The 27,899-nt window shown below is 52.9% G+C and overlaps 4 protein-coding genes across 7 annotated transcripts; 2 read left to right on the forward strand and 2 right to left on the reverse strand.

Moving 5' to 3' along the window:
• Nucleotides 1–6,503: 6,503 nt before the first annotated feature.
• Nucleotides 6,504–10,782, forward strand: CREB3 (cAMP responsive element binding protein 3; the record flags this gene model as incomplete). Of its 3 annotated transcripts, none has more annotated exons than XM_079706171.1 (9): nucleotides 6,504–6,641; nucleotides 6,747–6,894; nucleotides 6,972–7,039; nucleotides 7,148–7,246; nucleotides 8,697–8,803; nucleotides 9,134–9,202; nucleotides 9,849–9,933; nucleotides 10,031–10,115; nucleotides 10,194–10,782. In XM_079706171.1, 9 exons carry the CDS (start codon nucleotides 6,504–6,506, stop codon nucleotides 10,508–10,510), a joined length of 1,116 nt encoding a protein of 371 aa, XP_079562297.1. In that variant the 3' UTR covers nucleotides 10,511–10,782. The 3 variants fall into 3 exon arrangements, with proteins under 3 accessions (XP_079562297.1, XP_079562298.1, XP_079562299.1); XM_079706172.1 differs by having other exon boundaries at nucleotides 7,151–7,246; XM_079706173.1 differs by having other exon boundaries at nucleotides 7,157–7,246.
• A 19-nt stretch (nucleotides 10,783–10,801) lies between these two features.
• On the reverse strand, nucleotides 10,802–21,489 carry GBA2 (glucosylceramidase beta 2; the record flags this gene model as incomplete). Of its 2 annotated transcripts, none has more annotated exons than XM_079706166.1 (17): nucleotides 10,802–11,229; nucleotides 11,760–11,951; nucleotides 12,051–12,166; nucleotides 12,246–12,388; nucleotides 12,536–12,642; nucleotides 12,764–12,915; nucleotides 13,016–13,123; nucleotides 13,347–13,451; nucleotides 13,695–13,867; nucleotides 14,067–14,192; nucleotides 14,281–14,434; nucleotides 14,593–14,695; nucleotides 14,919–15,158; nucleotides 15,464–15,682; nucleotides 17,531–17,646; nucleotides 17,942–18,033; nucleotides 21,140–21,489. In XM_079706166.1, 17 exons carry the CDS (start codon nucleotides 21,472–21,474, stop codon nucleotides 10,942–10,944), a joined length of 2,769 nt encoding a protein of 922 aa, XP_079562292.1. In that variant the 3' UTR covers nucleotides 10,802–10,941. The 2 variants fall into 2 exon arrangements, with proteins under 2 accessions (XP_079562292.1, XP_079562293.1); XM_079706167.1 differs by having other exon boundaries at nucleotides 11,135–11,381; nucleotides 21,140–21,474.
• A 1,067-nt stretch (nucleotides 21,490–22,556) lies between these two features.
• RGP1 (RGP1 homolog, RAB6A GEF complex partner 1) lies at nucleotides 22,557–25,776 on the forward strand (the record flags this gene model as incomplete). Its single annotated transcript, XM_079706168.1, has 8 exons — nucleotides 22,557–22,672; nucleotides 23,050–23,186; nucleotides 23,474–23,557; nucleotides 23,659–23,808; nucleotides 24,083–24,229; nucleotides 24,441–24,568; nucleotides 24,775–24,964; nucleotides 25,467–25,776. 8 exons carry the CDS (start codon nucleotides 22,557–22,559, stop codon nucleotides 25,688–25,690), a joined length of 1,176 nt encoding a protein of 391 aa, XP_079562294.1. The 3' UTR covers nucleotides 25,691–25,776.
• Nucleotides 25,777–25,912: 136 nt separating this feature from the next.
• MSMP (microseminoprotein, prostate associated) lies at nucleotides 25,913–27,697 on the reverse strand (the record flags this gene model as incomplete). Its single annotated transcript, XM_079705762.1, has 3 exons — nucleotides 26,756–27,697; nucleotides 26,466–26,574; nucleotides 25,913–26,093 (listed from the first exon to the last, which is right to left on the reverse strand). The coding sequence occupies exons 1-3, from the start codon at nucleotides 26,883–26,885 to the stop codon at nucleotides 25,913–25,915; spliced, it is 420 nt and encodes a 139-aa protein (XP_079561888.1). The 5' UTR covers nucleotides 26,886–27,697.
• Between the last annotated feature and the right edge of the window lie 202 nt (nucleotides 27,698–27,899).

Genomic DNA, 27,899 nt, shown 5'->3' on the forward strand with positions numbered 1-27,899 from the left:
ATAATTTTAAAAAGAATGAAAGATGAGTTGCATCAGATGGATGTCTAAGGTGTCTAAGACATCTGAAGGAGAGGCTGTCCTGCAAGGTACAAAAGCAGGTCTGAAACGCAGTGTTACCGGAGGACACCGCCCCGCCCCCAGCACTGGAATCTGTGCCTCCCTTTTTTCTTCCAAGTGTTTCTCTCTTACCCTTGTCCCTGCTCACCTCCTTTCCCAGCCCCGCCTCTGCCCTGTTTTCATCCTTCCTGGTTCAGTCTTCTTCTCTCTTTGTCTCTTACTATACCCTGCTGGCTTCTTCCTGTCTGGAATTTTCAGAGCTCTGCCCTGACTCATCATATGATCTTCCCTCTCACAGCTTTAGCCTCCTCCTCTGCAGAATGAAGACGTTATATTAGATAATCCCCAAGGGCTCTTGAGACCTGCAAACACTGTCTCTAGCTAGTTCGGCAGGGAGGCCAAACACTTGCTGTTCAATCTATCCAGGCCCACTTGTCTCAGCTTTCCTCTAACCTGACGTGCTGGGGGCCTCCCGGAGGAGCTTGGCCCATGTTTGGTTCCCCAGCAGTCAAGCTAGAATCATGATTTTCTAACCCAAAGGGATCTCAGAAGTGATCTAATCAACTCTTTAATGTTGCTGAAGGGGAGTGTGTGTGTGTGTGTGTGTGTGTGTGTGTGTGTTTCAAAGCAGGTCAGAGAAAGAGCCCAGTCCTTCTAACTCTGTCCTTGCTCCTTCTAAGTCACCAAGTTACTACGCAGTTCTCACTGTAACTCCTCCTATGCTCTCTCACCTTCAGTTAGTCCTTCTGAAACTCTGCCCTCCATCTCAGCTGCCTCTCCTGACAGTATTTTCATTGTGGCCGGGGACACCAGTCTCACCGAACCCTCCCGGCACCACCTCTCAGTGGAGGCGGCAGGCAGTGCAGAGCGTACCAGACCACAAGTCTGCCTGGCAGCTGATGATGTGACCCAGCTCCGCACAGAGATTGGTGCCTCTTACCTAAGAGAGTGAGCAAATCCAGGCTGCCCATTGCCCTCTCTGCAAACTGCTAGCCCCAAAGGGGAGAAAGCAGACTAGAGAGAAGGCTGGAAGTAGAGGTGGGGGTGTTAGGAACAGCAGCTGAGGACCAGGGAACTTGGCAAGGGGTATGTTTTTGGAGGGTGAAGAGATTAGGAGGGATTGAAAATCTAGGTAGAAACAGGAGGCGGGAGGCAGATGTGGGAAAGGTCTGGACCAGGGATCTGACAGACAATTTCTAACCTTATAAATAGTACAGAGTCTCAAAAAAGAAGCAGCCACAGCTCGTCCTCTATCTTTACTCCCAAGAGCGGACTCTCCCAGTCTCCCCACTACTAGGTCTCTACTCCCCTCCCCATTCCTGGAGCACCTCTCCCCATAGCTGGACAGACCTGGCTGCTGGGTCGCTGGAAGGTCTGCGAAGCTGAGGGCACACTGAAAAGACCTTAGACCCTAAGCTGAAATTGCATGTCTCCCCCCATTTCCTCCGGACATATGGACACCCCCTTCTTCCTCAAGCATGGAAACCTCTGGTGAGACCCCGATAAGGGAGTTGAGTCATGGCTACCCTCACTTTCAGGCTGGTCCTCAGTGGACATCCACATGGCTACAAGAGGGTGAGGGAGGAAAGGGAACTGAGCGAGCTGGGGGCGATGATAGCACAGAACCAGGCCCCTGGAAGTATGGGGAGAAGCTATCCAACTCCTGTTCCGCCCTGAGAACTTTGCTCCCCTTTCTATCATGTTTTATGGAACAGCAACAATGCCCCCCCTCCGTGTCCCCCTCCCAGAGAACTCCTCCTCCCTCAAGACATTCCTGAGATACATTCCAGAGGAGTTGGGCAATTGTGGCGGGGGGAATAGAGGACAGGAGGTCAAATCCCAGCAAGGAATGGAATGTAAATGTACTGGGGGTAAGGAATTTGGGGTACATAGAGAATACAGTCAGAGCAGGTACCCACAAAGGGAGCTGCAGAAAGACAGGGAGTTACAGAGAGGGACAAAGGGAGAGAGAAAGCTGAAGACAGAGTCAGAATGTAAGAGGGCTGGGGGAGTAACACTCAGTCTGTTACCAAATTTGGCCTCTGAGTCTGTAACCGCTGAGAGGGAGGGGAGGGTTGTGGGTGAGACTGACATATCCGGCCTCAGGCTGCTGGAGGCTCATTTAGGGCTGGACTGGGCAGCTGAAGGGCTGGACCTGACTTCCCCTAGCACGTCCCTTCCCCACCTACATCCAGATCCATGCATATTCATTCTCCCTAGATGTACCCCAGCCTATGCACAGAGCTCTTTCCCACAAAGCTACTTACACAGTCTCTACATACACATTATCTCAAACACGCAGCCCTACACAGATCCATCACAACCACGTCGTCTTCCCATGGGCTCCACCCCACGCACACAGCTGGGATGTACAAATACACCTCTATCGGCAAGCACACAGCACTAGGCCCCAACACCTCTCCTCCCATTATACAGACATTCTCCTTCCATCCATCCAGCGAGCATTTTCGAGGGTGTGTTATGGGAAGGCCCTGGGCCAAACTCTCAGTGGCGGGTAAGCCCCAGCCTTTGCCCTCAATGGGCTCCCAGTCAGCAGAGTGGATGAGCTACATACAAAATTACAGAAGGCAGGATGTGGTAAGAACCAGGTGGTATGTGCTCATGGGAGAGATCCCTTTAGGTCAGGGAAGGGGGACTAAAACGTCTTCATGAAAAGTGTCATTTGAAGTTAGGATTAAAAAAAATAAAGATAATAAAAAATAACAATGATCTATCTTTTATTGACTATATGTCAATTGCTTTGTGTACATAATTTCATTTAATTCTTACAGCAACCCTGCAAGGTAGGTGTCGTTATTTCCATTTTTACAGATTAGGAAACTGAGGCTCAAAGAAGTTAAGCACTTGTTCAAGTGTTTAACTTGAACAAGTCACACAGCTAATAAGTCACACAAACTAATAAGTTGTGAAGCCAGGATCCAAACCCAGGTCTCTGACTCCGAAGCCCAAGCTCTCGCCACTATTCCAGCCAGCCGGAGATGAGTCAGGGGTGGCATTCTAGGCAGAGAGAATAGCATAAGCAAAGGTGGAGAAGCAGGAAATCACGGAGGGGCATTCAGGAAAGTGAGGAGGCAGGCTGGTTGAAACACAGGGTACCTGCAAGTGAGCAGTGATGGGGAAGTCAAGGTTAAGGTGGAAAGGCAGGGGAGAACTCAGCAGGAGTATGCGGAATTTCACCTACCGGAGGGCAACAGGAGGCAAAGGGAGGCTTTGATCAGAGAAGGGGCACAATCAGAACTAAACTTTAGGAAAATAACTCTGGCATCTACCTTGGAGATTGGTTGTAAAGACACTGCATTAGCACAAGTGGGAGGTAATGAAGCCAGAGTTAGAATGGTGGAGAGGAGGGCATCACTCATTACAAAGTTTAAGAGGTAGAACTGACAGGACCTGATGACAGTCTGTCCTCAGGAACCAAGGCCCAAAGTCAGGCTGGGGTCCCATTGCTTCGCGTCATCAGTAGGCACTCAGAGTGGCTGGGAGAGCTTGAGTTTAGGCAAGGAACTGGGAAAGGGGGAAAGAAAGGAGCAGATGGAGCTGAGAATGTGAAGACGAGGCTGCAGTTAGGGGATGTGGTTAGCAGCCAGGTAGGGGCAGAAGGGATGGGGTTAGTGACTCTATCAGGCTGGAAATGGGGAAGACAAAGTGTAAAGAAAGACTGGGGAAGGTAACAGTAGGAAAAATACGTCTATAGTTAGTCACTGGATCAGGCTGGGGGAAGAGGAAGAATAATTATGTGGATGGTGGCTAAGACAGGGAATGATGGAGTGAGGTCAGAGGCCAAGTCAGGCTGCAGGAGGTTGAGAAGAGATGTGGTAAGTGGCTAAATTAGGCTACATTAGTGGGATGGGGGGGAGAGTGAAGGGACGTTGGCAGTGTCTAAGTAAAGATGGAGTTGAGGGGAATGGGGTGCAGCCAGTGGCCGGGTCAGGCTGGGTAGGGGATAGTGTTGTGGTCAGTGGCAGGGTCAGGCTGGGAGTGAAATGGGGGTGTGGTCAGTGGCTTGGCTGGGCGTGGGATCAGCAAGATCCAGTTTCCTCTTTGGGTCTCATTTCCTCTTTTCTCTTGGGGGAGTGGGGGAAGGGGATCTATAACTGGACCAAGAAATTAAGGAGCCTTAGAACCAGGGAATGGCACATAGCAGGGACCGTAAAGACTTGGCAGTAGTGTTGGACTGGTGGTGGGGTATTCAGCAGATGACCAGGAGGTATGCACTTGAATGAGTGGGTGAAAATGGTGGGAGAGTGCTTTAAAATGATGGGAAAGCTCAGATTTGCACGAGAGTAGGATGTGTGGATTCGGGGGTGGGAAGGGACGCAGAATTGACACTGAGAACGGATGGTAAGGTGAACAACACGGGAGCATTAAAGGCAAGGGAAGTATTCTGTGAGTGGGTAGGCCTGAAGGGTGTGAAATGCAGGGCCAGGGAGGAGAGTTGGAGGGGAAGGTTTAATATCCAGGGAATAAGGGAAGAGGGAGGCAGTAGGGCTGAACTTTCAGAGGATTAAGCCATCCCCTTCTCCCATGGGAGCAGTTTCCTTGGTCTGCTTCCCCCTTAATCACCATCCCTTCTCCCCTAGCTAGTCCTCCACTTGTTACTAAGCCTTGTACACCTCCTGAGTCCCTAACCCTTTCCCACCTCCTATTTTGTAAACAACATGGTCCAGGAACCCCTGCCCCTCAACTGTGGTGGTCACAGCAAGAGCCCTAGGCTTAAACAGTAGAATGAAGCTGGAATCCCAGATGCTTGCAATTCTAGCTGAAGCCCAGAACCCTTGCCTGAAATTAGTTTGTCATTTCTCTGGGCCAAAGAAGCCCCTGTGACTACAGAGGCATAAGAGCCCTCCCCGCAAAACAAGGGCATCTACTTACTGCCAATCTCTTAAATTTTACCTGCTCGAGGTCAACCACCCTGACCTCAACTACAACACCGAAAACTGCCCGAAATTCCTAACATTAACCCTGACCCTAATTTGTCTCCTGATTCCCAGTACTGGCTTTGACACTCATCCCTTTCTTAGCACACACCTGAGTCCAATCCCTGATCCCTAATTTTGATTTAATTTTTACCTTTAGCACCAAATCCCGACCTTAACCCTAAATCTTGACCCTTAAACCTAAAGTTCATTTGTCACTTGATTCCTGATTCACCCTTTCCCTGTTTATCCCTAATACTGACTATGCCAACCTTCTCTAATCCCTAAAACTGGACTTCTAACCTAGTTCCTGTTGGTGACCCTTAACCTGACCCTGAACTCTAACTTTGACTTATGTTGGCCATCCTAGAAAACAAAATAATGCTCTTAATCCAAACTTCACCTACACAAAACGCACCTGACTCACACTAATAAATCTAAATTTTAACCCCGGTTTTATAACTCCAAAAGCTAACCTTAACTCCTAAACCCAACTCCACCTAATCCGCAACTCACCCAATGTGTTCCTACTCAACCGCTATCAACTAACCTCAAAGCCGATCCCCGCCCTGCGCCACACTGCCACTCACTCCTCACCCTCCCCCAAACCCATCTGCTCCCAGGAAGGGCCTGGCTCCCGAAAAACGGCCTATTTAACTCCGAGCACAAGCGGAGATACACTGTACGCTGACCTCTCCAACAGGACCCGAAACAGACGCAGAAGAGTCAGCGGCCCCGCCCGCACACCCGCCTCCCGGACCTGGCCTCGCAGCCCCACCCTGAAGCCCCAGCTCGCCCGGTCCTCCCTACCTGCGCTGCCCGGCTCTGTGCCCCGCCCGCTGGTCCGCTAACCCGATCGTTCTCCGGGTGCCTCTCAGGCTCCGGCCTCGCCCTCTCTTCGACACTCTCTCGGCCACTTCCGTCCCGGGAACGTCCCCCACCCGCGGGCGGCGCCCTGGGCCCGCGCTCTATGGTCGCGGGGGCTGCAGGAAGCTGCTCTGGCTCCAGCTCTCGATGCTCAGGAGCCGGCCGACTACCGGCAGCCCCTCCCGGGCAGGAAGCGAGGGTGCGGCGCAGTCAGAGAAAGCGCCCGAACTGCGCCGGAGTTCCCTTTTAGGCTCTAACCCTTACTTCTTCTAGCCCGGGGAGAAGGCGAGGGCGGTTCCCCAGAATGCCCGCCCCCAGGGAGTGAGGGGGCGGCAGGCACGTACCCTCTATTTGCATAGCGCCCGGGACGTGGCGCGCACCGACGCCGCTTCCGCGTCGCGGGGAACTCCAAGTCCCGGAATGCCTCTCGGGTAGGTGCGTCACTTGTGTTGTGTTGGAGGTTGCGGGGAATCGAGTCTGGGAGGCGGGTCCGTTTTCAGAGACCCTGCTAGCAGCTAGGAGGAAAACCCCGCTGAGGAGCCAATAGGTGGGGTCGACTGACGGTCCGGGTCGCGCGTAGGGTTGGGGATTGGGGCCGGGTGGAGGGGTGAACTCCTGCGTTTCTGCACATCCTTTCCGTAGATGTCTCACATGGAGCCGGCGTTGGACCCGGGTGACCATGACCTGCTGGGCTTCTTGCTAGAGGAAAGCGGAGGTTTGGTGGCGGCGCCCGATGAGGCCTTGGAGGCTCCGCTGGGTTGGGAGCTGCCACTTTTTGAGGTGGGTAGGGGTCTGAGTCGGGGAGGCCCGGGGCCGGCTGTGGGGTGTGTCCCTGAGGCAGTGGGAGGTGATAGGTTAAAGCCTGTTAATCTGAACCCTGTGCAGGCTCTGAGCAATTGGGACGTAGAGGATTTCCTGAGCTGCCTGCCGAGTCCCCCAGCATCGTTGAACGTTTTCAGCAATTCTAACCCCTGTCTTGTCCACCATGATCACACCTATTCTCTCTCACAGGAGCATGTCTCCATAGATCTAGGTAAGTCTGAAATAAGTGAAGTTTTGGGGGGAGGAGAGGACTCACGGGCCTGGCTATTCATACTTTACCTTTTGCAGATAATGAGAGATATGGAGAAGAGGGGGCTCAGATGACTCCACTGCGTGTGGAGGAGCCGGCAGAGCAGGTACTTGACTTGATTTACAGGAGGATTATTCCCCGCATTGCACGGATTGGGGCAGGATTCCCCATTCCTTTCTGACATCCCTTTGCAACTCTGCTGCCCACCTCTCAGGAACCCCAGGAGATTGCTAGGCTAATACTGACTGAGGAGGAGAAGAGGCTCTTGGAGAAGGAGGGGCTTACCCTGCCTGAGACACTTCCTCTCACTAAGGTAAGACTCCCATTGGAGGAGGGTTGCGAGTCCCAAGTAGGCCAGTTCTGTTAATTTTATATCAGTAACTTGAAAAAGAACTGAGGTGAGAGATTAGCACATTTGTTGTTACTAGGAAGCTGGAGCATGTAGTTAGTGTGCTGGGTGCAAGGGCAGATGGTGGTTTTGCAGGGCTTGTACAAATTTTGGCGTTCTTTTTAAGTAAGAGTTCAAAATTATCAGGGTAATATTAGTAAAGGGATTTGGAAAGTACTGTGCAAGCATGGGGCCCTGACACTTATATTTCACTGGTTTCGCGCTAATCTACCTATAGCTGAATAGTAGAATTAAGTATTAGGGTTCATCAAGGCTGGATTGATTAGTATAACAATAAGTGTAAAATCCCGATTTTCAAGCAGTGAGTGGCGGCTTCACATGCACAGCATTGTGATACTGTGATGAAGTCAATGTTCATTAACAGAAAGCTTAAAAGAATTTTAAGTTCTTAAAAGTGCAAGTTGAGGGAATTCCCTGGCAGTCCAGTGGTTAGGACTCTGTGCTTTCACTGCCGAGGGCCAGGGTTCAATCCGTGGTCGGGGAACTAAGATTCCACAAGCTGCGAAAAAAAAAAGTACAGGTTGAGTCAACAGTGTGATATGGCTACTAAGAAAGTGAATGGAGTTTGGAAGCTGTATCGTCGGATACCAGTAAACTAACAGCATTGCTGCTAGAAGGGCAGTAACCATCTTGCTCTCCTTTTTACTGGCCAGAAAGCATCTTAGTGTCCAGTTTTGAGCCCAGATCTTTGACAGATATTAAGAGAATGCAGTCCATCCTGAGAAGAGTAGATAAGATGATGAGTTGTTTTTTTGCCCAGTTTTTTTTTAACTCTGAAGAAATGTCAAGTGCTTTTAAATAGCTAAAGACCTTTGTTCTATTACGGCCCCAGAGATCAGGTGTTAGGTAAGTCCAATAGGTAGAAATAATAGAGGCAGATGTTGGCTCATGATAAGGAAGTTTTCTTTAGTTAATAAAATTGTTACAGGGCTTCCCTGGTGGCGCAGTGGTTGGGAGTCCGCCTGCTGATGCAGGGGACGCGGGTTTGTGGCCCGGTCCGGGAGGATCCCACATGCCGCGGAGCGACTGGGCCTGTGAGCCACGGCCGCTGAGCCTGCGCATCCGGAGCTCCGCAACGGGAGAGGCCACAACAGTGAGAGGCCCGTGTAACTAACACACACACACACACACACACACACACACTCACTCACTCACTCACTCACTCACTCACTCTGGTTTGGCTTGTGAGGACATTAACAATTGGTCCTCGGAGGCACTCAGACAGAAGCAGAGTGCCTGTGGGTCAGGGAAGCTGTAGAAGGAATTTCCACATTGGGAAGATTGAACTCAGTTGCCTTCAAACTCTTTGGTCTAATGTTCCTCGGATGATACCCCTTTTCCTGTCTTCTCTCAGGTGGAGGAACAAGTTCTGAAACGAGTGCGGAGGAAGATTCGAAACAAAAAGTCTGCTCAAGAGAGCCGCAGGAAGAAGAAGGTGTATGTGGGGCGTTTAGAGAGCAGGTATAAAAGGGAGCGGGGGCTTCCCTGGTGGCGCAGTGGTTGAGAGTCCGCCTGCCGATGCAGGGGATGCGGGTTCGTGCCCCGGTTTGGGAAGATTCCACATGCCGCGGAGCGGCTAGGCCCGTGAGTCGTGGCCGCTGAGCCTGCGCGTCCGGAGCCTGTGCTGCTCAATGGGAGAGGCCACAACAGTGAGAGGCCCGCATACTGCAAAAAAAAAAAAAAAAAAGGGGAGCGGGACTCGGGGGTGGGGAGAACAGAGGTAAATTGGAAGTGTTAGGTTTTTGAAGGGAGGATACAGGCCATGCCCCCACATCCCTGTTATTCCTCCAGGGTCCTGAAATACACAGCCCAGAATCTGGAGCTACAGAACAAAGTACAGCTCCTGGAGGAAGAGAATCTGTAAGCAACTCTTCGACATCAGTCCTTTCTCATCCCTCCCATTTAATACTGTCTCAGTCTTTCTCCTGCTCCACACTTGATTTCTAACTAGGCAGCTCCCACGTGTAAGGTCTGGTACTTGGCCTTTAGTGGGTCTCTGATTCTAAGAAGCTCATAGTAGCGGGGAATAAATTTACAAGTAACTATGGATAAGTATCAAGAAGGAGAAAGGAGGGAATAAGAAAGACCTCAAGTGGCGGATGGTATTTGATAGTAGATAGGATTCTGGGGTGGAGGTGTGGGGAGCATTCTAGGCAGAGAGAACACAGCATAGTCCAGTTTGGCTGGAACCCTAACACGGGTGAGTTGGGCTGGAAGGTAGAGAACGTATAATCCCTAGTGAGGATTGTGTGCAGAGCTGATCAGGCAGTGTAGAACCACTGAAGGGGTTTGCAAAAGGAGTTTAAATCAGGGCAGAGACGTGTGTGTTTGTTTTAGTGAGGTCAGGCATTTTGTTCACAGAGAGGAAGAGATCACTTGCAAAAATAGGTCCAAAAGTAAGAGAGGATCCAGTGCACAGGTGGAGGGGATGAACTTAACAGGAGGGTTTTGTTTTATGTCAGGGTGCAAGGCCAGGGGCTGCTGTCTGTCCCCTCTCTTCCTCTAGGTCCCTTTTGGATCAGTTGAGGAGACTCCAGGCCATCATGATTCAGACAGCAAACAAAGCCAGCAGCGGCAGCACCTGTGTCTTGGTGAGGATGGTGATGGAAGGAGAGCTTTTCTTCTCAGGTGGCAGGGATAGGGGTGCAATGCAAAGCCCTTCTTCATCTCTTTTCTTCTGTGCTCTAGGTCCTGCTGTTCTCTTTCTGTCTCCTTTTCGTACCTGTGATGTACTCGTCGGACACAAGGGGGAGCCTGCCAGCTGAGCGTGGAGGTGAGAGCCTTGAGGATATCATTAAGGAAGGGCTAGGGGAGAAGCCCGGCCTGCCCTGAACAGCATTTGTCTCCTCAGTGTTGTCCCGCCAGCTTCGTGCCCTCCCCAGTGAGGACCCTCCCCAGCTGGAGCTGCCTGCCCTGCAGTCAGAGGTACCAAAGGACAGCTTGGACCATGAGCTCCAGGCTCCTAGCAATTCTTGCTACCTTTTCTGTCACATGCCTGAAGCTCCTAGCGCAGAGCCTCCCCTGAAGTTGCCACTGCCTGACACCTTCTCAATGTTCTCCTGCCCAGGTCCCATCTCTCCCCTGCATGCAAATCTCACAAGTGAGGGAGGATGGCTCTCTACCCACAACTCCATGTCTGTTATCTTGCTGGGCAGATATTCAGGCTAGGTGTGAGGATGTGGGGGCCTCAGTCATGGTCTGCTGCCCCCAGTTTGTGTTCAGAGGAAAAGGGACGGGAGGGGGCTCGCCTCAGGTCCTGGTGCCCTGTCAGGAAGCCTGAGGACTCAAACACACCACACTTACTGGCTTTCTGGGTCTTTTATTTGTACCCATGTATGTCTGTCACCCCATGAATGGGCCTGGGGGAATCAACTGACCTCCTTGAACACTTCATGCAGTGAGGGGATGGGGTGAAGAAAGAAATAAATAAGTGGTTCTGATGCATGGGTCACCCTCAACCCCTCTTTACTGGCGCGGTTGGGTGGGAAGAAGGGAGGGCATGATTGTCCTGGTGGCTCAGGGCTGCAGGAGAGTGGGGGCGGGTGTGGAGGAGGAAGGGCCAGGCTGAAGGCTGGGCTGTTAGCGCCTCCTTCCACAGTTCACGAGGCGCAATCTGGGCTTGGGTTTGCCACGGCTTCCTTTGGTCCAAGTTTGGGCCTGGTGCTTAGTCCCGTGTCCTGTTTGGCGATTGGCCCAGGGGCCTTTTTATGCTGCTGCTGCTGCAGGGCCAGCTGCATGGCCCAGATGCTCAGCGGCCGCATGTAGGCCAGCGAGCGGAACACCTGCTGCTGGCAGTACGCCTCAGGCGTCTGGAAGGCCAGGCCCAGGCGCTCCCACACAGTTCGGTAGCAGCCTTCAGCTGTCCGGAAGCCTTCCCAAGTCAGGCCCTGTCGGGAGAGATGGCAGTCATATTACTTGGCAACCTCTGAGTAGCTATTTCAGCTGGACAGACGGAGAGAATAGGGTCTGTGCCCTCAGGGAGTTCCCAGCCAGTGGGGGAGATAAACTTGACTCACAGGCAGAAGCCTGAAGGCAGGAGATAGAATGCATGCCAGGGAAAAGGGGGAGGCTCTCTGGATGGATAAGATGACATTGAATTAGGCTGTACAGAAGTTTTTTTTTTTTTTTTTTTTTTTTTTTTTTTTGGTGGTACGCGGGCCTCTCACTGTTGTGGCCTCTCCCGTTGTGGAGCACAGGCTCCGGACGCGCAGGCTCAGCGGCCATGGCTCACGGGCCCAGCTGCTCCGCGGCATGTGGGATCTTCCCGGACCGGGGCACGAACCCGTGTCCCCTGCATCGGCAGGCGGACTCTCAACCACTGCGCCACCAGGGAAGCCCTGTACAGAAGTTTGATGGCTGAGGAAGTTTGCTAGGCCAAGGTACAGATGGCAGAGAGATGGGGAAGAGAGTGAATTACCTCTTGGATCATGGTGGCTGCCAGCCCGTAGACCACACCCACCCAGACTTCATCAGACTGGACACTGGATCTATCAGGAACACCATGGGGCTGCATTCCATTCACAGCCCCCATGGCCCCTCCTGCAAAGCCCTGGACATTGAACTCAAAGATAGTTTGGAGAGCACGGACCACATGTGGGGTAGGAAATACCTAATGGGGCAAGGGAAGAAACACAGTCTCTTAAACTTGGTTCCCACCTCCAGGAAAAACCCTTACCTTTCTCTCCAGTTCCTCCTCCTAGTCTCTCACCTCACTGTCTCCTTCTCCTAGGCCACTGGCTCTCAGGAACCACTGGCCAGCACACTGGTCAGACATGATGCTATAGGACTGAGGCTGAGAGCTGCAGTCATAGTTGTAATAGCGGCCTGGAGGAGGGGAATGACGAAGTAAGGCTCCTTGCCTCCCTAGAGCTGCCTTAAGATTCCTTAGGATCCCCCAACTCACCATTCCACAGCAGTCTCTCATAGGCTTCTTGGCCCCGGCTAAGGATGGAAGAAAATTTATCCTGGACCTCCTGTGCCCCACACAGAGCAGCCATCTTGACCATCACCGCCACAGCTGCCAGCCACAGTCCTCCACAGTAAGCACTGATCAGAGACACAGGTTCAGGGAATTAGCCTGGCAGCTCTAGCCACTCCCATGTAGAAATAATAGGCAGTCAGTCGTCCTTAAGCCCACAATCCCTTGATGCCCAGTTCCCCACCTCAGGCCCCTGGAAATCCCTACCCCCCAACCTGGGGCCTGTGGTGACCCATCCATCATAGGTTTGGTCTGCATAGCCTCCATTCTCAATGAGTCCATCTTGGTCCTTGTCAAACTTCATTTCAGACTCCATCACAGCCTAGAGAGGGACCAAGATACTGAAGACCTAGATGCTAAGAAAAGACAACAGTAGCCAGCTGGGCTCTCCCAGACACCAAGCAGCATGCCCCTGGCATGACCACTGCACATGCATCCCTTACCAGACACACAGGCCACATGTCCCTTAGGAAGCAGTGGTCACCCGTCAGGTAATAGTCCCGATACACCTGCAGCACAAACTTCAGGTTCAGGTCCTTCCAGTCCGCAGTATCATGGACTACATATGCATTGACCCGGAGCCATGGCTCATCATCTGGGGAGGGGAGAAAACCTGTTTCATCTGCACTGCAGGGTAGGGTAGAGGGTGCAAAAATTGAGGAAGAGAAGCTCACTTGTGGTGGAGGGACTTTTACCTGGATCCCCAACATCATGAGGCACAACGTTCCTCCTTTTCACAGGTGCTATTATCCCACTCATCAGGTACCGTTGCTGTGCCAGGTCCTCGCTGAGAGTGGCCAGAGCTGGGGGAGCAGATACACAAGCGGCGGGGGCGGGGCAGGGAATGGGTAGGCTTGAGGTAGGGCACAGAACTGTGTGTGTGTGTGTGTGTGTGACTCCAGAGGGGAACCAATAAGCAGGATCCACATTATGTTTGGGTGGAAGAGACAGTGCAAGGAAGGGACCACAAAGGTTCAGGGGCGTGGGGAGCTAAGCGGGCAGAAGAGGCACAAAAGGGACCCTCACCCATGTCATACTGCAGGCTGAGCTCGAGTTTGGGCCAGAGCATGACGAGGGCAAAGGAAGCGTAAAAGTGGACATCATATGTGTTGTACATGCGATATTCCTGGCCTGGAGGAAGGAGGGAGACACACTGTTGCCAGGATTCCTGCTGCTCCTTCATATTGTCCTGCCTAGCTGCTCCTCTAGCACCGGGGGTGGGGCACCGTCACACTCCATATCCGACACTTACCCCCTCATCCCAACCAGTACCCTGGGATAGGCAAAACCCATCATCCCGCCTGGGGGGGTGATGGATTTTACCCTGGCCTCATGGATATGGCCCACCATACTGCGTGCACCAGCGGACCATACCTTCAAGGTAGCCGAACCGACCATACTCTCGTAGGAGGGCGCGGAGCTGACACATGCTCCCCACCGGCTCCTCTCGTAGGCAGTCCTCAGGAACTTCCAGCCATACTGTGCCCCCATCAGCCAGGAAGTATAGTTCATTGAATAGCGCAGATTTGTACCAGGCAGGCAAGGATCTGGGGAGTCAGGAGGAGGGAATAGTCCAGTGAGTGTGGACCTCCCAGGAAAGGACGGATTCTGGGGTTCAGCAGAGTAAGGGTCCCAAGTGAATCCCAGCCCAACTCTGCTGAGTTTGGTGGGTGGAGACTGAATCAAGGAGTCCCAGTTGAGGTGTGAGTGCCTGGGAGGAAGGCAAGAGATGGGCCCCATTGGCACCTGTCATCCAATACCGGGCTCTGCCAAGCCGAGATCCTCTCTTCCCAGTCTGCATATCGGCATAGTGCATAGTGGCTAAGGGTGGGTGCTGCATCACCATCTGGGCCAAAGAACCTTGTGTACCGCCTGGGGTGGAGAGAAGGGAGGGATGAGAATGTGGGCTCCAGCTCAGAGCCCCAGCACCATGGATCCTGTGCTCTCTCATTCCCATCACCTGTAGTAGACCTGGCCCTTTGCTCCAAACATGATTCTGGGCATGTCCCAAGCCAGTGAGAACTCCAAGCGGCGCTGGCCTCGAGGTGGCAGCTTGCCCATAACACACACTGCCCCAGCGATGCCTACTCCTTTCTGCGAGGGGAGGCTTTGGCCTGAGAGAAGCACAAGATGAATCAGCACAGGCACCCCCTTTGGCCACAGGGGTCCCTAACATGGGAATAAAGCCTGCTTATTACCAGGCCTCCCACCCCTGCTCCCAAGACAGGGACAACCTCTCTTCCCACCACCTCCCTGTCAGACCCCCCATCACCAGCGAGGGAGTCCAGCTGTCCATCCTCAAGTAGATCCTGCCACACCTGCTGCCCAGCGCTGTCAGGGTCAAAGGCTGTGAGGTGGGTTACCATGGTATCTGCCTGTTAAGGGGCCAAAGACTGTGAGGAGAAACTCCACCGGTACGCTGGCTCCTGACTAACTCTCCTGAATATATTCCCGCCTCCAAGTTCCAGAGGCTAGGGTGGTGAGGGTGGGACTCAGGAGTTGAGGAAGTGAAGAGACCATGGTGGCATGGGGGGTGGGCTAGGGCCAGGCTGAGAGTAGGGGTTCAGAGGCTATGGTATGGGGCAGGCTCCTCCATACCGTGAGTCGTGCAGCCACAGCCATCGTGTAGGGATTTGGAGGGGTTGGATGATGCAGAAGCAGCCCCTGTACAGTCTCCCCATCACGCTCCAGACAGAAGGGCTCATTCCACAACCCCCCTGGGGCATCGTCTTCACCCCCCAGTCCATTCCGCATGGAGAACATGATGGACACGTCCAGGGCTTCATCCCCTTCATTTTCCACATCCCACACAAAGACTCCTACAGGCAGGCTGCTGTCCTGAGAGCAGAAGATCAGACTCAGATGGTCCCAGCGTATCCCTTCTGGCCCCACTCCCCAGGATCAGTCCTTGGCACCGAGGATCTGACTCAAATACCCAGCAATATACTCTGTCTTCCACTTGCATCTCCCCATATTGCCTGGCAGGCTGTCTGCCAGGAGACAGAAGACCAATTGGACGGTGGTCCTGGGAAACCAGCATGATGTTCACTCTCCACCCCCTCTTGCATAGGTCATGGAACTGCCAGGAGAGACAGATCTGGGGAAAGGAGAGCAATGGAGGAAACACAGAAGGGGAGCCTCACCTGGTAGTCATGGGGCAAGATGGGTGTGATCTGGCGGCAGGTGAGGGTGACATTTTGGCCAGGAAGCTGATAGACAGTCCAGGCTCGGGGATACAGGGCGTGGTAGAATGCAAAGTACCCACACAGGCCCCAGTTCCAGCTGTGCAGGACACTCGGGCGCTCCACAGACAGGACTTGCTGGTACACAGTCTGCCCTTTCCGGCGCAAACACACTGTGAACTAAACCAAGAAGGTACATGGGCTGGAACGGGGTAACCCACAGGTACCTCAAACAAGTCTCCCTCTCCTCAGAGTAGCTCCTGCCCTGCCAGAGCCCGCAGTGGCGACCAACGCACCACAGCCTCACTCATCCCCCAGGCCTTCCCCCCAGGCTCGGAGTAACCACCGAGTCGTGCCTCCCCCATCTATCTCCCTTCTCACTAATGTGGTCTTAGTGCCCTAAGCCAGGCCCTCACTATCTCTGCTTTTACTCTTCTGCCTCTTCTGAAATTTGGATTTCAAACTGATCTTTCTCACAGAGAAATCAAGATATGTTAGTCTGTGTTTATAATGTTTCAGTGACTCCCCGTGGCCCTCAGGCTAAAGTCTAAACTCAACTACCTGGCTTTCAAGGCCCTTCTTGATGTGGCCTCTCCTCGCCCATCAGACTCATTACCTGTTCGAGCCCTTATATTCTGCTCATATCAAATACTGTTCCTTGAGAACACTACATTTCCTCCTCCACGCTTTTGCTCATGTTCATTCTCCATTTGGTAAAACCCCTCATCCTTCAAGGCCTAGGTCAAATGCCATCTCCTCTCCTCAAGCAGTGAGTCATTCTCCTGTGTGTCCCCCTACCCCTCTGGTCTAGCATGTTATAATGTGCTCACATTCTGACTCCCTGACTCCTCTGGAAGGGAGGGCTATGAGGGATTAATATCTCTTCCTTGGTTCAAAGTATGCCTGATATCTTTATATATGCCTGTTATCTTTAATGTATATATCAAATAATTTTTTTATGTTGTTGGAATAGTAGGTAATGGTTAAGACCACAAGCTTTTAACCGCAGAGAAAACTGGTTCTGAATCCCTGTGCTTCCATTTACCAACCATGTGACCTTGGGCACGTTACTAAATCTCTTTGAGTCTTAGTTTCCTCTTGTGTAAAATGGGCCTAATAATGGTACTTCCCTTGTAGGACTGTCTTTAAATATTAAATATTATACAAAAGAGTCACAAGGCTGGAAGACATTCCCCCGGGATACCTCAGGGATGAGCCACAGAGGAAGCCTGGGGCATTAGGCAAGGCTGGTAAACCTGAACTAGGAAGGGCATTATCATTAACAGGACTCAAGGTCTGCTAGTCATTTCTGCTTTGAAGATAAGCTGAAAGCTGCAGGCCTCCCTCAGACAGGAAATAGGAACTTGGTGGACAACTCAACATGGGAGGGCACTAGAGAGATGTGATGAAAGGTAGACCACATGCCTCTGGCAATCAAAGGCCTTCGTCACTCCTTGATGAAGGAACATAGGTAAAAGAAGTGAAGCTTCAGAAAAGGGAAGAAGTCTGGAGATCTATGCCTGGGAGAGGGTCTTCCCAGGCCCCTAGCCAGAGAGACCTCCAGCGGAGTGACCACTAGCAGAGAAGCTGGCCTCTGGCTGAAGCCTGGCAAATCAGGGTGAGCAGTGGGCACTCTGTGCATCCTGTCTTCCTGTGCATTTGTAGACTGTTGGTTTGTTTTCCCTTCTGATCTTTCAACCAGGTTAAGTGATCCTGGAATTCTCTGACTCTCTGTAGCTGGGTACTGGCTCAGCTAGTGGAACTGGGGCAGCAAAGTAGGTATAGGAGGCATTTACTAGAAAAATGAAGGGCACAGGGGTACCTTTTTTCTTTCAGGGAACGTGTGCTCTGAGTGTCTCATTCCTATAGTACATCCTAGCACAGGGCTGGGCACACGGAAAGCATCCTGAAAGTACTTACTGGACTGAATCATGTACGTCTCTAATTGCCACATCCTACACTAGCAAAGAGACCCTTCCTGGCCTGGGAAGTACTGCCTGGACCTCTCCTCCACCTCCTGGCTCTTACTTGATCAGCAATGACTGTTTGGTGCTGGTACATTCCAGGATTAAGCTGCCAACGACAGAACTGGCCTCTCCAGCCTCGGGTGATAGTGCCTCCCCCAATGCCACCCAAGGGACAACCTAGAGAAAGAATCAGGATGGTTAGTGGGGCATGGGAGAGGAAAACGAGCCCATTTCTCACTTTCTAGACTATAAAGATGGGTTCCTCTAAACACCATGGGGATATCAAATCGACACATTGTACATTTTAAACTTACACAATGTTGTATGTCAGTTATATCTCAATAAAGCTGGGGAAAAAACCCTAGGGGATGGTCAGTGCAACTTAAATAAGCTGAAAGCCTCTTTGCCTAGCTCTGCAGTAGGCCTGGACACTGGGGCCTCTCTGACTGGGGAGAGCTGGAGTGAGGCTCACCATAGATCTGTCTCAGGGGCACAGAGTTGATGAGGTCTATGAAAGGTGTCTTCTTCTCCACCTGGGTCTTCTGGTACCACCACTGCAAGTACCTAAGGAGCAAGGGGCAGTGTGAGTGGAGGGGCGGTGGGTGGCAGTCACCGGCCTCTCTTTGGACACCCAGCTGTGACTTCCCATTAAATGTCCCGAGGACCCATCGCCTTCACTTCCAAACCTCTCCTACTCTCAACATCTCTACAATTCAAGGTCCTCTCATCTTCCCAGTCACCCCAGGTCACAGTATGGGACTGTCTTTGTTTCTCCTCTCTACTCTCCTTAGAAGGAGCTTTCTGATCTTTCCACACCACTAACTCCACCACGACTGCTTTAATTTACTCCAGGAAGTTTCGTCTGAGGTGCTGAAGGGCCAGTTATGGTTTCCTGATTTATAATCACTCCCACCCCACATACAGGCATAGGCTGCTGCGATAACTTTCTTCTTTTTAACATGATGATTTTTCTTCCTGATTATGAAAGGTGAAAATTTGGAGAATGCACTAGGTGGAAGGTGAAAAAAATCCCACCCATATACAACCAGTGTTTACATTTTGGGGCATTTCCTTTTAAGTCGTTTTTTTTTTTTTTCTTTTTCTTTTAAGTTCAGCATTTAAACTGTAAGCTTTCTAATTTTGCTCTCTCATAATATCCCAGTAAAGCGTTCTAAAAACCCCAACATTTTCCTGGTCTTATCACAGCTCTGTATCCAATAGGCAAATGATTCTGTTTGGGATTCAAGGCTTTGACATCTCTCTCAGTCTGTTTTCTAATTTTCCTTCCTACAAATTCCCATTCAAAGTGGGTCCTCATTAAGCAACCCCTGCCCTGCCAAACTCTCCCAATTCCACTCTTCTCCCTCACCAGTTAGTTTATACATATTGTTCAAGCACACCACTTGTAACCATGTAATTGGGTAACCTTGCTGAGGCTTAGTTTCCTCATCTACAAAATGGGGATACCTCTTGCCCTTCCTACCTCAAGGAATGGTTAGAAGGGCAAATGGCACAGTAGATAGGAAAGCCACAAAGTGGAATATCTGTGCATACACTGTCTCAACTCCCAATCAGACACTGTCCTGTTATTTTAGTGTTCCTCATGTGAGTCTGACATACTTTTAAGTTTCTTGGGGAAAGGGACAGTGACAAAGACTAGTTGATTATTACCCACAGCTTCAAGCACAGGGCAGGGCACATGGTCTGCAGTCAGTAACTATTTGCTGAATTTACAAAGAACGTATGTACAGACAATGGGGCATAAGAGAAATGAACAGGGGCAGGAGCAAGGGGAGGGAAAATCTGACCAAAGAACAGGGAGGGTACATTCTGGGGGTGAGAGGAGAGGGAGGGAAGACGAAGGATGGGATGATGGGAAGGCAGATCTTCTTTGCCAGCTTAGAGGAAACTGGACTTTGAAACTGGAGGCCACAAAGGATTGGTGAAGGGAGGGAGGGCACAGCGCGGATTAGGGCAGTGAGGGAGAAATGCAAGATATGAAGATAGGCAGAACAAAGGAGTATCAGGCGCAGAACAAGCACTCAATACATATTTATTGGATGAATGGATTCTGGCTGAAAGGGAGAGCAACCAAAATTGAGTTCTTACCGCTCTAAGGCCAAGAGAACTCTGTCTTGCTGGAGCTCCTGATCACAGTACCTACCCCCAGTTCAGCTCCCTCTCAGAGCCCACCTTTCTCTCACTCCACTTAGCTGCTGGCCATTCCTGACCTATTTGGCCTTTTCCATAATTTCAGCCCCCACTTAAGAATAATCATTCAGAATTCTTCCTTGTCTCACCCCTGCTTTCTCCTCAATGCAGGGCCTCATCTCATTCCAAAACCCCTGTGTCAGTGACCCCCACCCTGTCCTGGGATGCAGAGCCAAGTCCAGGGGGCTGAGCACAGCTTCAGGCCTCTGTGATTTGGCTTATACTTACGGACTGGGGGGTTGGATGCCTACAGATGGGCTCTTGACCTCCATGTCCCCACCACATGCACCCCAATGTGCTGCTCTCAGTACCCCAGCCCTAGATCCTATTTTGACCCAGAGCCTTTTGGGGTCAAAACTAGGCTGGGTCAATTTCAGAAGCAGCCTGGAGGGATTATTTTTGCCTGGTACAGGCCACCCAGGGGAACTGGCAAAGGAGTCAGATACCCAGGCAGCGACAGGCCCTTCCCACTGCCTAGGGCTTGGGTTAGGTACACGGGCTCCCCACCCCAGCCCCAGAGCACTGACTGCGGAAGAGAAGGAGCCCCTATTTAAGAGGTTGCCAGGGCTGGGTTTCCCGAACTTTAAGCCTCCCTCCCCAGCTCTGTGTTTACTGTGTGTGGACTGACTCAGGATGACCTCTGGGTGATGCTTTCTGTTCTCACATCCACCTGTTCCTGTTAATAGGTCTTGGCCTCATCACTAGTCTTTGAACTCAGTGGGGATCTAGAGGGATCTGGAGGAGTTCTACAGCCCAGGATAAGCCCTTGGAGTGTCTGCCACCCTTGTGTGGGCGGAGACCAGGAAATGCTCTGGAAGATTATTACTAAGCTCTGGGGACACCTAAGGCAATGCCTCTCTGGTCAAAGGTCTTTGCTTTTTATATGATGGGCCGTCTACTCCGGCATAGAGTGAACAGCACCTCTTATCGCTCTCTCCTTATGGCTGAGAGCAGGGAGGCTCTCACCCTCTCCCTGGAGCCAAAGCTTGAGGAAAGAAGCTGATGGGTGTTGGGACTATTAAATGCTGTGCCTAAAAAAGGTTCAATGAATACTCCAGCTGCTCAGGAGAATCTGGGGCTGAGAATCCCGCCCCCTCCCCAGAAAACAACATTGTATCAGTACCACAGCTGCCAGAGTATCCCTTCCTACCTTGTCACAAAGTATAGCTAATCCCAAACAGCAATCTCTGGAAAAGAGGGTGTATGTGAGAGGGAGCCTAAATGAGTACAAGGCCCAAATGCTCCTGCTCTTTCTTGCTAAAAAGACAAGTTACTGGAAGGAAGGGGGTTGCAAAGAGATGTGACCTGGTCTCACCCTCCAAAACCATGGGCTTAAGAATTACGTTGGGAATGGGGGCCACCTGACTAGGACAAGGTATCCACCTACTTTCTCACCCTTTCCTGCCTCTGCTGGAACAAAGTGAGGTATAAGGTAGTCTAGGCAATGGGATCTACTCACCTCAAGCCCATGCCCAAATGCTTCATTAGGTTGCTTAGCGAGACATTGTTGGCATTAAAGGGTTTCCTCTTCTCTGCAAACTCGTGAGCCAGGCAGATGCGCCAGCCAAAGGGAGGCACCTGGTAGCCCTTGGCTTTACCCTCATAGGAAGCCATCAGCTGCCCAAAGTCCTGCAGATTGTTGTAGCCCTGCTCATTCTGGGGTTGACTGTCTTCAGGGTTCTGGCAGTCTGTAACCTGCACAGCCTCAGCGCCTCCAGTATTTTCAGGGCAATAAGCCTGTGGATCCCCTTTGGCACAGCTGGTCTGTTCTGAGGCTGGGACTCCGGTTCTCATATTCCCTGGATTCTGGGTCCCCACGACCTCGGTGGTCTCGGTTCCCGAGCTTTCTGGTACAAAGTATCTGGCCAGCCAAGCCCAGATGTGGGCGCGGATTGTTAGGTGTTCTCTCGGAGGGCCGGCCTCTGGGGAAAGCTGAGGTGAGCTGGTGTCTCCGTGGAGCCGGGGAGCTGTTGCTGCTGCTGCGGTGGCGGCGACAGCAATAAAGTCGCCACGGTCTCCCCCTCGGTCGTCTCTCTGGGTCCTAGGCGGGAAGGATCGGGCCTCAACGTCATTGGGCCGCGGTGATTAGCTGGCCCTGCCAAAGGGCGACTGGGCCCGCGGAGAGGGGAGGAGCCCCCGGGACCAGCCCTCCAGGCACCGCCCCCGGGGCCGGCCTGGGAGCTCGCGGCAGCCCCGGCCCAGTCCCTGGGCCGTGGCACCAGGCCCCCCCAGGGGTGGGCGCCGGGTCCCGCCGGCCAGTGTCCGGGACGGCGCTCTCACCTGGGTGCCAGCCCGTGGGAAGGTGACCCAGGGCGGCGGGACCACTCGAGCCCCTTCCGGCCCTTCCGGCCGGGTGCTTCCGGCCGGAAGGGGCTCCGAGAGGGAAGAGGTGGGGGGGGCGAGGGAAGTCCCGCCCCTGCCGCGGCCGCAGCCACGCACTAGGTCCCGGCCCGGAGGGGCGGGCGACCGAGGGCCTCGGTGCACCGAGCCCCCAGTTTCGACCGTGCGAGGTGTCCGGGCTAGGGGCGCGAGATGCCGGGCGGCCGTAGCCCTGGGCTGGGACGTGGAACCCCGAGGGAAGGGGGCGGAGGCGGCCTGGGGGTCCCGGCGGGGTAGGGGGAATATTCGGCGCTGAGAGGGTCGGGGGACTGGGATCCAGAGCGACTCCCTCTCACTCCGCTGTGCCGAGTCAGCTGCCGCCATACCTCCCTTCTGCCTTCCCACATCCCAAATCTGGGCGCTTCCCTCTGCCAGCCTGGTGCTGAACGCCCATTCCCCGGGTCCTCACCCCCAGGCTCACCTGAGACACCCCTCCGGGCCGTGGTACTGACCTCTGATACCCCTTGTTTCCTTCTAGATCCGATTCCGGAGCTGCCATGATTGAAGTGGTAGCAGAGCTGAGCAGAGGTCCTGTGTTTCTGGCAGGGGAGGCGCTGGAGTGTGTGGTGACCGTCACCAACCCCCTGCCCCCCACGGCCACTTCTGCATCCAGGTGGGGATGCCGGTACTGAAGAAGGTGGTCCTTCTGGGAGGAAGCCTGGTATCTATAGTGCTGAGCCAGAGCTCAGGTTGTCCTGTGACTACGGCACCACCTTCTTGCTCATTTTGCTCTCATGGTAGGAAAGGCTATTTAACATTTAAGATGTGGGTGACATAGCCCTCCACTCTCCTTTCCTCTCGCCTCCCCCACTCCCCTTTTTACCCAGTATACTTCTCTTTGTTTAATGGTTTCTCTTTGGGGTTCTGGATTCTCTGGTCCAGAGGACAGCCGCCTCACTGTGTTGGTCTTCTCAGTGTGGTAGGGAGTTTGGGGGAGCATTTGTGAGGTCAGGAACTGCCCTCTGATGTCCTCTTTTCCTCCTCCCACAGTGAGGCTCTGGCATGGGCCAGTGCCCAAATCCACTGCCAGTTCCATGCCAGTGAGAGTCGAGTAGCACTGCCTCCCCCTGACTCCAGTCAGCCAGATGTCCAGCCTGAGAGCCAGACTGTCTTTCTACCACACCGAGGTTAGAGATGGGGCATTTGCCTTTGGAGGGGGACGGAATCATTGTTACCCAAGGGTGAAATTGTCAGATTGTTCTGGTGGGTCATTATAGTCTCTGTCGCACTGGGGATGTGGGAGAGTGTAGTTATTGCTTTGGCGGCGTAAAACTTCCTATCTCACAATGAGAAAAGAGGAGTGGCTTGGTTTGGGTTGCCCTTTGTTGGCAGTGCTTACTGCCCCCACTTGCTGTGCTAGCCTTCTCCAGTACTAGACAATGGGGTTATTAAGTTGCCGTCTTATCTTTTCTAGGTGAGAGGGGTCAGTGTATCCTTTCCACTCCACCAAAAATCCTATTCTGTGACCTGAGGCTAGACCCTGGAGAGTCAAAATCATGTGAGTGACTGCCCCCTGACCCCTCGATTGCCTTCTAAGGCTCCTGGAGGGAGGACCTCTCTGGCTGCTTCTGGCTGCCCTGACTACTACCTCCCAACCAGACTCCTACAGCGAAGTGCTGCCTATAGAGGGACCACCCTCCTTTCGGGGTCAGTCAGTCAAGTATGTCTACAAACTGACCATTGGCTGCCAGCGTGTCAACTCACCCATCACTTTACTCAGGGTCCCTCTGAGGGTTCTTGTGCTGACTGGTAAGTAAGGGTTCCTGGAGGGAAGGGCTGGAGAAGAGCCTCACCAAAGCAGAAATGATCCTTAGAGGGTTTGTGAGAGGGGCTGGAGGGAAGCTTCCTGGTCTTAGTGAAGGTGTGAGGGGGTTGGAGAGAGAAGGTTCTGGAGCATAGGTGAGATGCGTACCTCAGCCGTGGCGCCCCTTACCTACAGCCCTCTCAGGTTGGAGTCTAAAACCCTACCCACTACTCTTCTCTCTGTTCTCTCCCACCACCTCTCCACTCATTTTCTCTCCAGGCCTTCAAGATGTCCGCTTTCCCCAGGAGGAGGCAGTTGCCCCATCCAGTCCATTCTTGGAAGAGGATGAATGTGGCAAGAAGGACTCATGGCTCGCTGAGCTGGCTGGGGAGCGCCTCATGGCTGCCACATCCTGCCGCAGCCTCCGTGAGAAGCCCTTCACATTGCCCCACCCCATCCTCCCCTCATAGTATTCCTGTCTCAGAGACGGAGTCTCCTAGCTGCCACATTCTCCTGAGGATCCAGTGATACCTCACCCCAGATTCTAAAGGAAAAGCCCCACCTTTTGGCCTCTGGCTTCCAGCCCTAGACGTTCCCCAGTGTGGACCCCAGGCTTACTGTGTCCCATTCTCCCCAGATCTGTATAACATCAGTGATGGCCGAGGAAAAGTTGGGACATTTGGCATCTTCAAATCTGTATACAGACTTGGCGAGGACGTGGTGGGGACCTTAAACTTAGGGGAAGGAACTGTAGCTTGTTTGCAGGTGAGAAAGGAGAGGAACTTTGGGGGAACTGGGTCTGAAGGTCTAGGGTGGAAAGAGAGGGCCTGCATAAAGAGGGGTGGCAGGTAGAAATGGGCAGTGAGGTCACCCAGGGTCCCTCTGGTAAAACTGTGAGGTTGGGCTACCCTCCCACCCGGAGTCAGCGCGTCCCAGCGCCTGCCAACACGCACTTCTCTTCTTGCTCCCAGTTTTCAGTGAGCTTACAGACGGAGGAGCGTGTGCAGCCTGAGTACCAGCGGCGCCGCGGGGCAGGGGGTGCCCCCTCTGTGTCTCATGTCACTCATGCCCGGCACCAGGAGTCCTGCCTACATACAACCAGAACGAGCTTCTCCCTCCCTATCCCTCTCAGCTCCACACCAGGCTTCTGCACAGCCGTTGGTGAGACCCTGACTATTACTGGGGGTGGAGAGCATGGTAAGATGCTGTGCTTAGGTAGCGTATAATGAATCCTGATTCCTAACACACTCCCAGACATACCCACATCCAGCCTGTGACCCTCAACACTTTCTCAGACCTTCAACCTGTTTCTTGGGTGCACTGACCCCTAAATTCTTAACAGCTTTGCACATCTTCACTCCCCCTACCCACTGGGACCCTGTGATGCACTGATCTCTGACTCGCCATTGCATTTACTTCAAGTTACCAAGTCTTGACTGTCCCACACTTGGGTTATTAGGTAGTTGATGCCGTCGTCCTTACTGTCACGGTTCCAGTTTACATACTAGACTTCTTCAGCCTAACTCTCAATCCTAGCTCCCTGCCCCACACCTCCCCGCTCTTCCTGAATACAGGGGGTTTTTGTCCTCATTTGCTAACCACATCCTGTCATTGGGTCTTACTCCTGGCGTCTAATGTTCTACCTTTATCTTTTTCCCCATAGTATCCCTGAAGTGGCGTTTGCATTTTGAATTTGTAACATCCCGAGAACCAGGTTTGGTGCTCCTACCTCCCATGGAACAGCCCGAGCCTGTCACCTGGACAGGGCCTGAGCAAGTGCCCGTGGACACCTTCAGCTGGGACCTCCCCATCAAGGTGCTGCCTACAAGCCCTACCCTGGCCTCCTATGCGGCCCCAGGCCCCAGCACCAGCACCATAACCATCTGAAACTGGCCCACGTAGCACTATTTTCTTCAGGATCCTGAGAACTCAGCACCTGGACTCTAGTAGGGCCCATTTTTTCCACCTGGGGTCGTGGCACAGATAATGAGAGGCAGGCTTTCGGCTGTAGCATTAATTTATTTATTCAGAATAAATCGGCAGCTGCTAGTGGTTTCCCTGGAAGTGGCAGCAGCAGTGGGCAGCCAGCAAAAGGGCGGTCGGTTGAGTTTAGCTGGAGTGGGGAGCAGGAGCCGCAGGAATAGGGGTGTTAGCTGAGCCCCACTCTGGGTCGGGCCCTCCCCCTTTGCAGGGCAGCCGAGGGTCAGATTTTTGCACCAGGGAGAACTGGCACGTTCCTGCCTCCTGACGTACCTCACACCCAGCGGGGAAGTCGATAGGATGCTGGGACCTGGGGAACCAAAGGACGGGGAAGGAGTCAGGACAGTGAAGGTCCACCTTTATCCCTGCCTCGCATCCCCCCTCCCAGCATTCCTCCCATATCTTCCCCCAGTGCCCCTGTCCCCCCTAACCGAGCTCTTGCCTGCCATATATGGGTTTTTTTCGTTTCATAGCAGGAATACTTTCCCTCCAGATCCACCCCAACTCCCCTTACTTTGTAGCCTGAAGGCTTCCCTCTCACATTTTTGTTGGTACCTTCAGGTTCGGCCAGCTTCATACTGCTACTTTGTTCATTCTCACACCGCAGCAATCTAGTCATGCCCTGGCCATCTCTCAGTCACTCAATCAGAGCCATTCTCTCTGGCCCTCAGTGGTCACTCACGTGTCACAGCAGCCCACACCGACAGGATGCAGGCAGGTGCAGTGGAAACAGTCCTTGCGGAGCCAAGACTCGCCCAGGGTGAAATATTTCCCTTCATGGTGGCAGGGCGCTAGGGAAGAGCAGGAAATGTTAGTGTGCTGGAGCTGAGGGAGTAAGTGCCGCCGCCCCCGCGTTTACCCTCTCCTGTTTCCCAGCTCGGGGGGTCTGGGTCTTTGACACAGGATCACCCCTGAGCCCCCGTCCTCTCAGTGCCTTCTGCTGTCCTTCCCTAACACCTCACCCAGCTTTACCTTGAGCTTGGAAGTAGCACTTGCTGTGGACTCCTGGGTGCTGGAGGAGCAGAGATATCACCAAGCAGGTGATCCCCCAGCCGCCCAGGGTCCCTTTAGCCTGTCCAGCCCAGAGCATCCATAAGGCCATTCCTGCAGTATGGCCCTTTCGGACCGTTCCTGGCTTCTGTTCAGGTACTCTGGTCTTGTCTCCTTGGCTTTTCTTTGTTTCTCTCCTTGAGTCTTAGTTTCTGTCTTTCTCCCCTGGGCTCCTGTCTCGCACCATCTCCGTGCCCTCTCACAGGCTTGGGGATGTTTATAAAGTGAGGACCCTGGCCCCCTGCTGAGTAGAGCTGGAAAAGCTGTAACTCTGTTTCCTGAGGTGAGGGCATGAAAACAAGAGGTCTAGCTTTAACAAGCTGTGAGAGCTGATTCATGCCCCACACGGCTAGGGGGAGGGAGGTGGCCATGGAAGGGGCACTGGACTGGGCACTTACCCAGCAAGGAGGTGGGAGGGGTGGGGGCCCCCAGGTGGTCCCCAGAACTCTTCCCTGGCCTGGAGAGGAAGCATTCCACCATCTCCCCCCGCCCTGTAACTAACACACACACACACACACACACACTCCAGGGGTGTGTACGCTGGGATCCCTGCCTGGACCGGAGGGAGGCATTTCCTCGGGATGGCTAATCCTGTGCCCCAGCCAAACCGAGGAGATGCAGTAGGGTGCGACAGCCAGAGGCTCCAGGAGAGCGAACAGGCACCTGGAGTGGAGAATGTTTCTCTCAGACCCTAGGGCAGGGTCTCCTTGCAGTATCCTAGAGATAATGGCTTCCCCCTCAGAGATTAGGGCTGGGGGGGGCAGGTGTCTCTTTTTTACAGGCATCCCAGAGATTATCCATTGTTCATCACCCCCAAACATATTGCAAATAAAGGTTCTCCCCATGTCTGGGGATGGTTCTTTCAAAGAAGAACATCACTAAATGCCCTAATGGTATGCGTCACTCCAGTTTCACAGAGATACCGCTCTTATCTCCTATACATTATGGAATGAGAATTTAGGAACTTATCCTCTGACATCCTTTTTTGGGTTTCCTGCAGGTTCTGGAGAACCTAAAGATGGGTGATTAAGAGTATAGGTTATAGAGTCAGACTCTGGATTTAGAT

Source organism: Hyperoodon ampullatus (genome assembly GCF_949752795.1).
Source record: "Hyperoodon ampullatus genome assembly, chromosome: 6".
Taxonomy (NCBI): Eukaryota; Metazoa; Chordata; class Mammalia; order Artiodactyla; family Ziphiidae; genus Hyperoodon; species Hyperoodon ampullatus.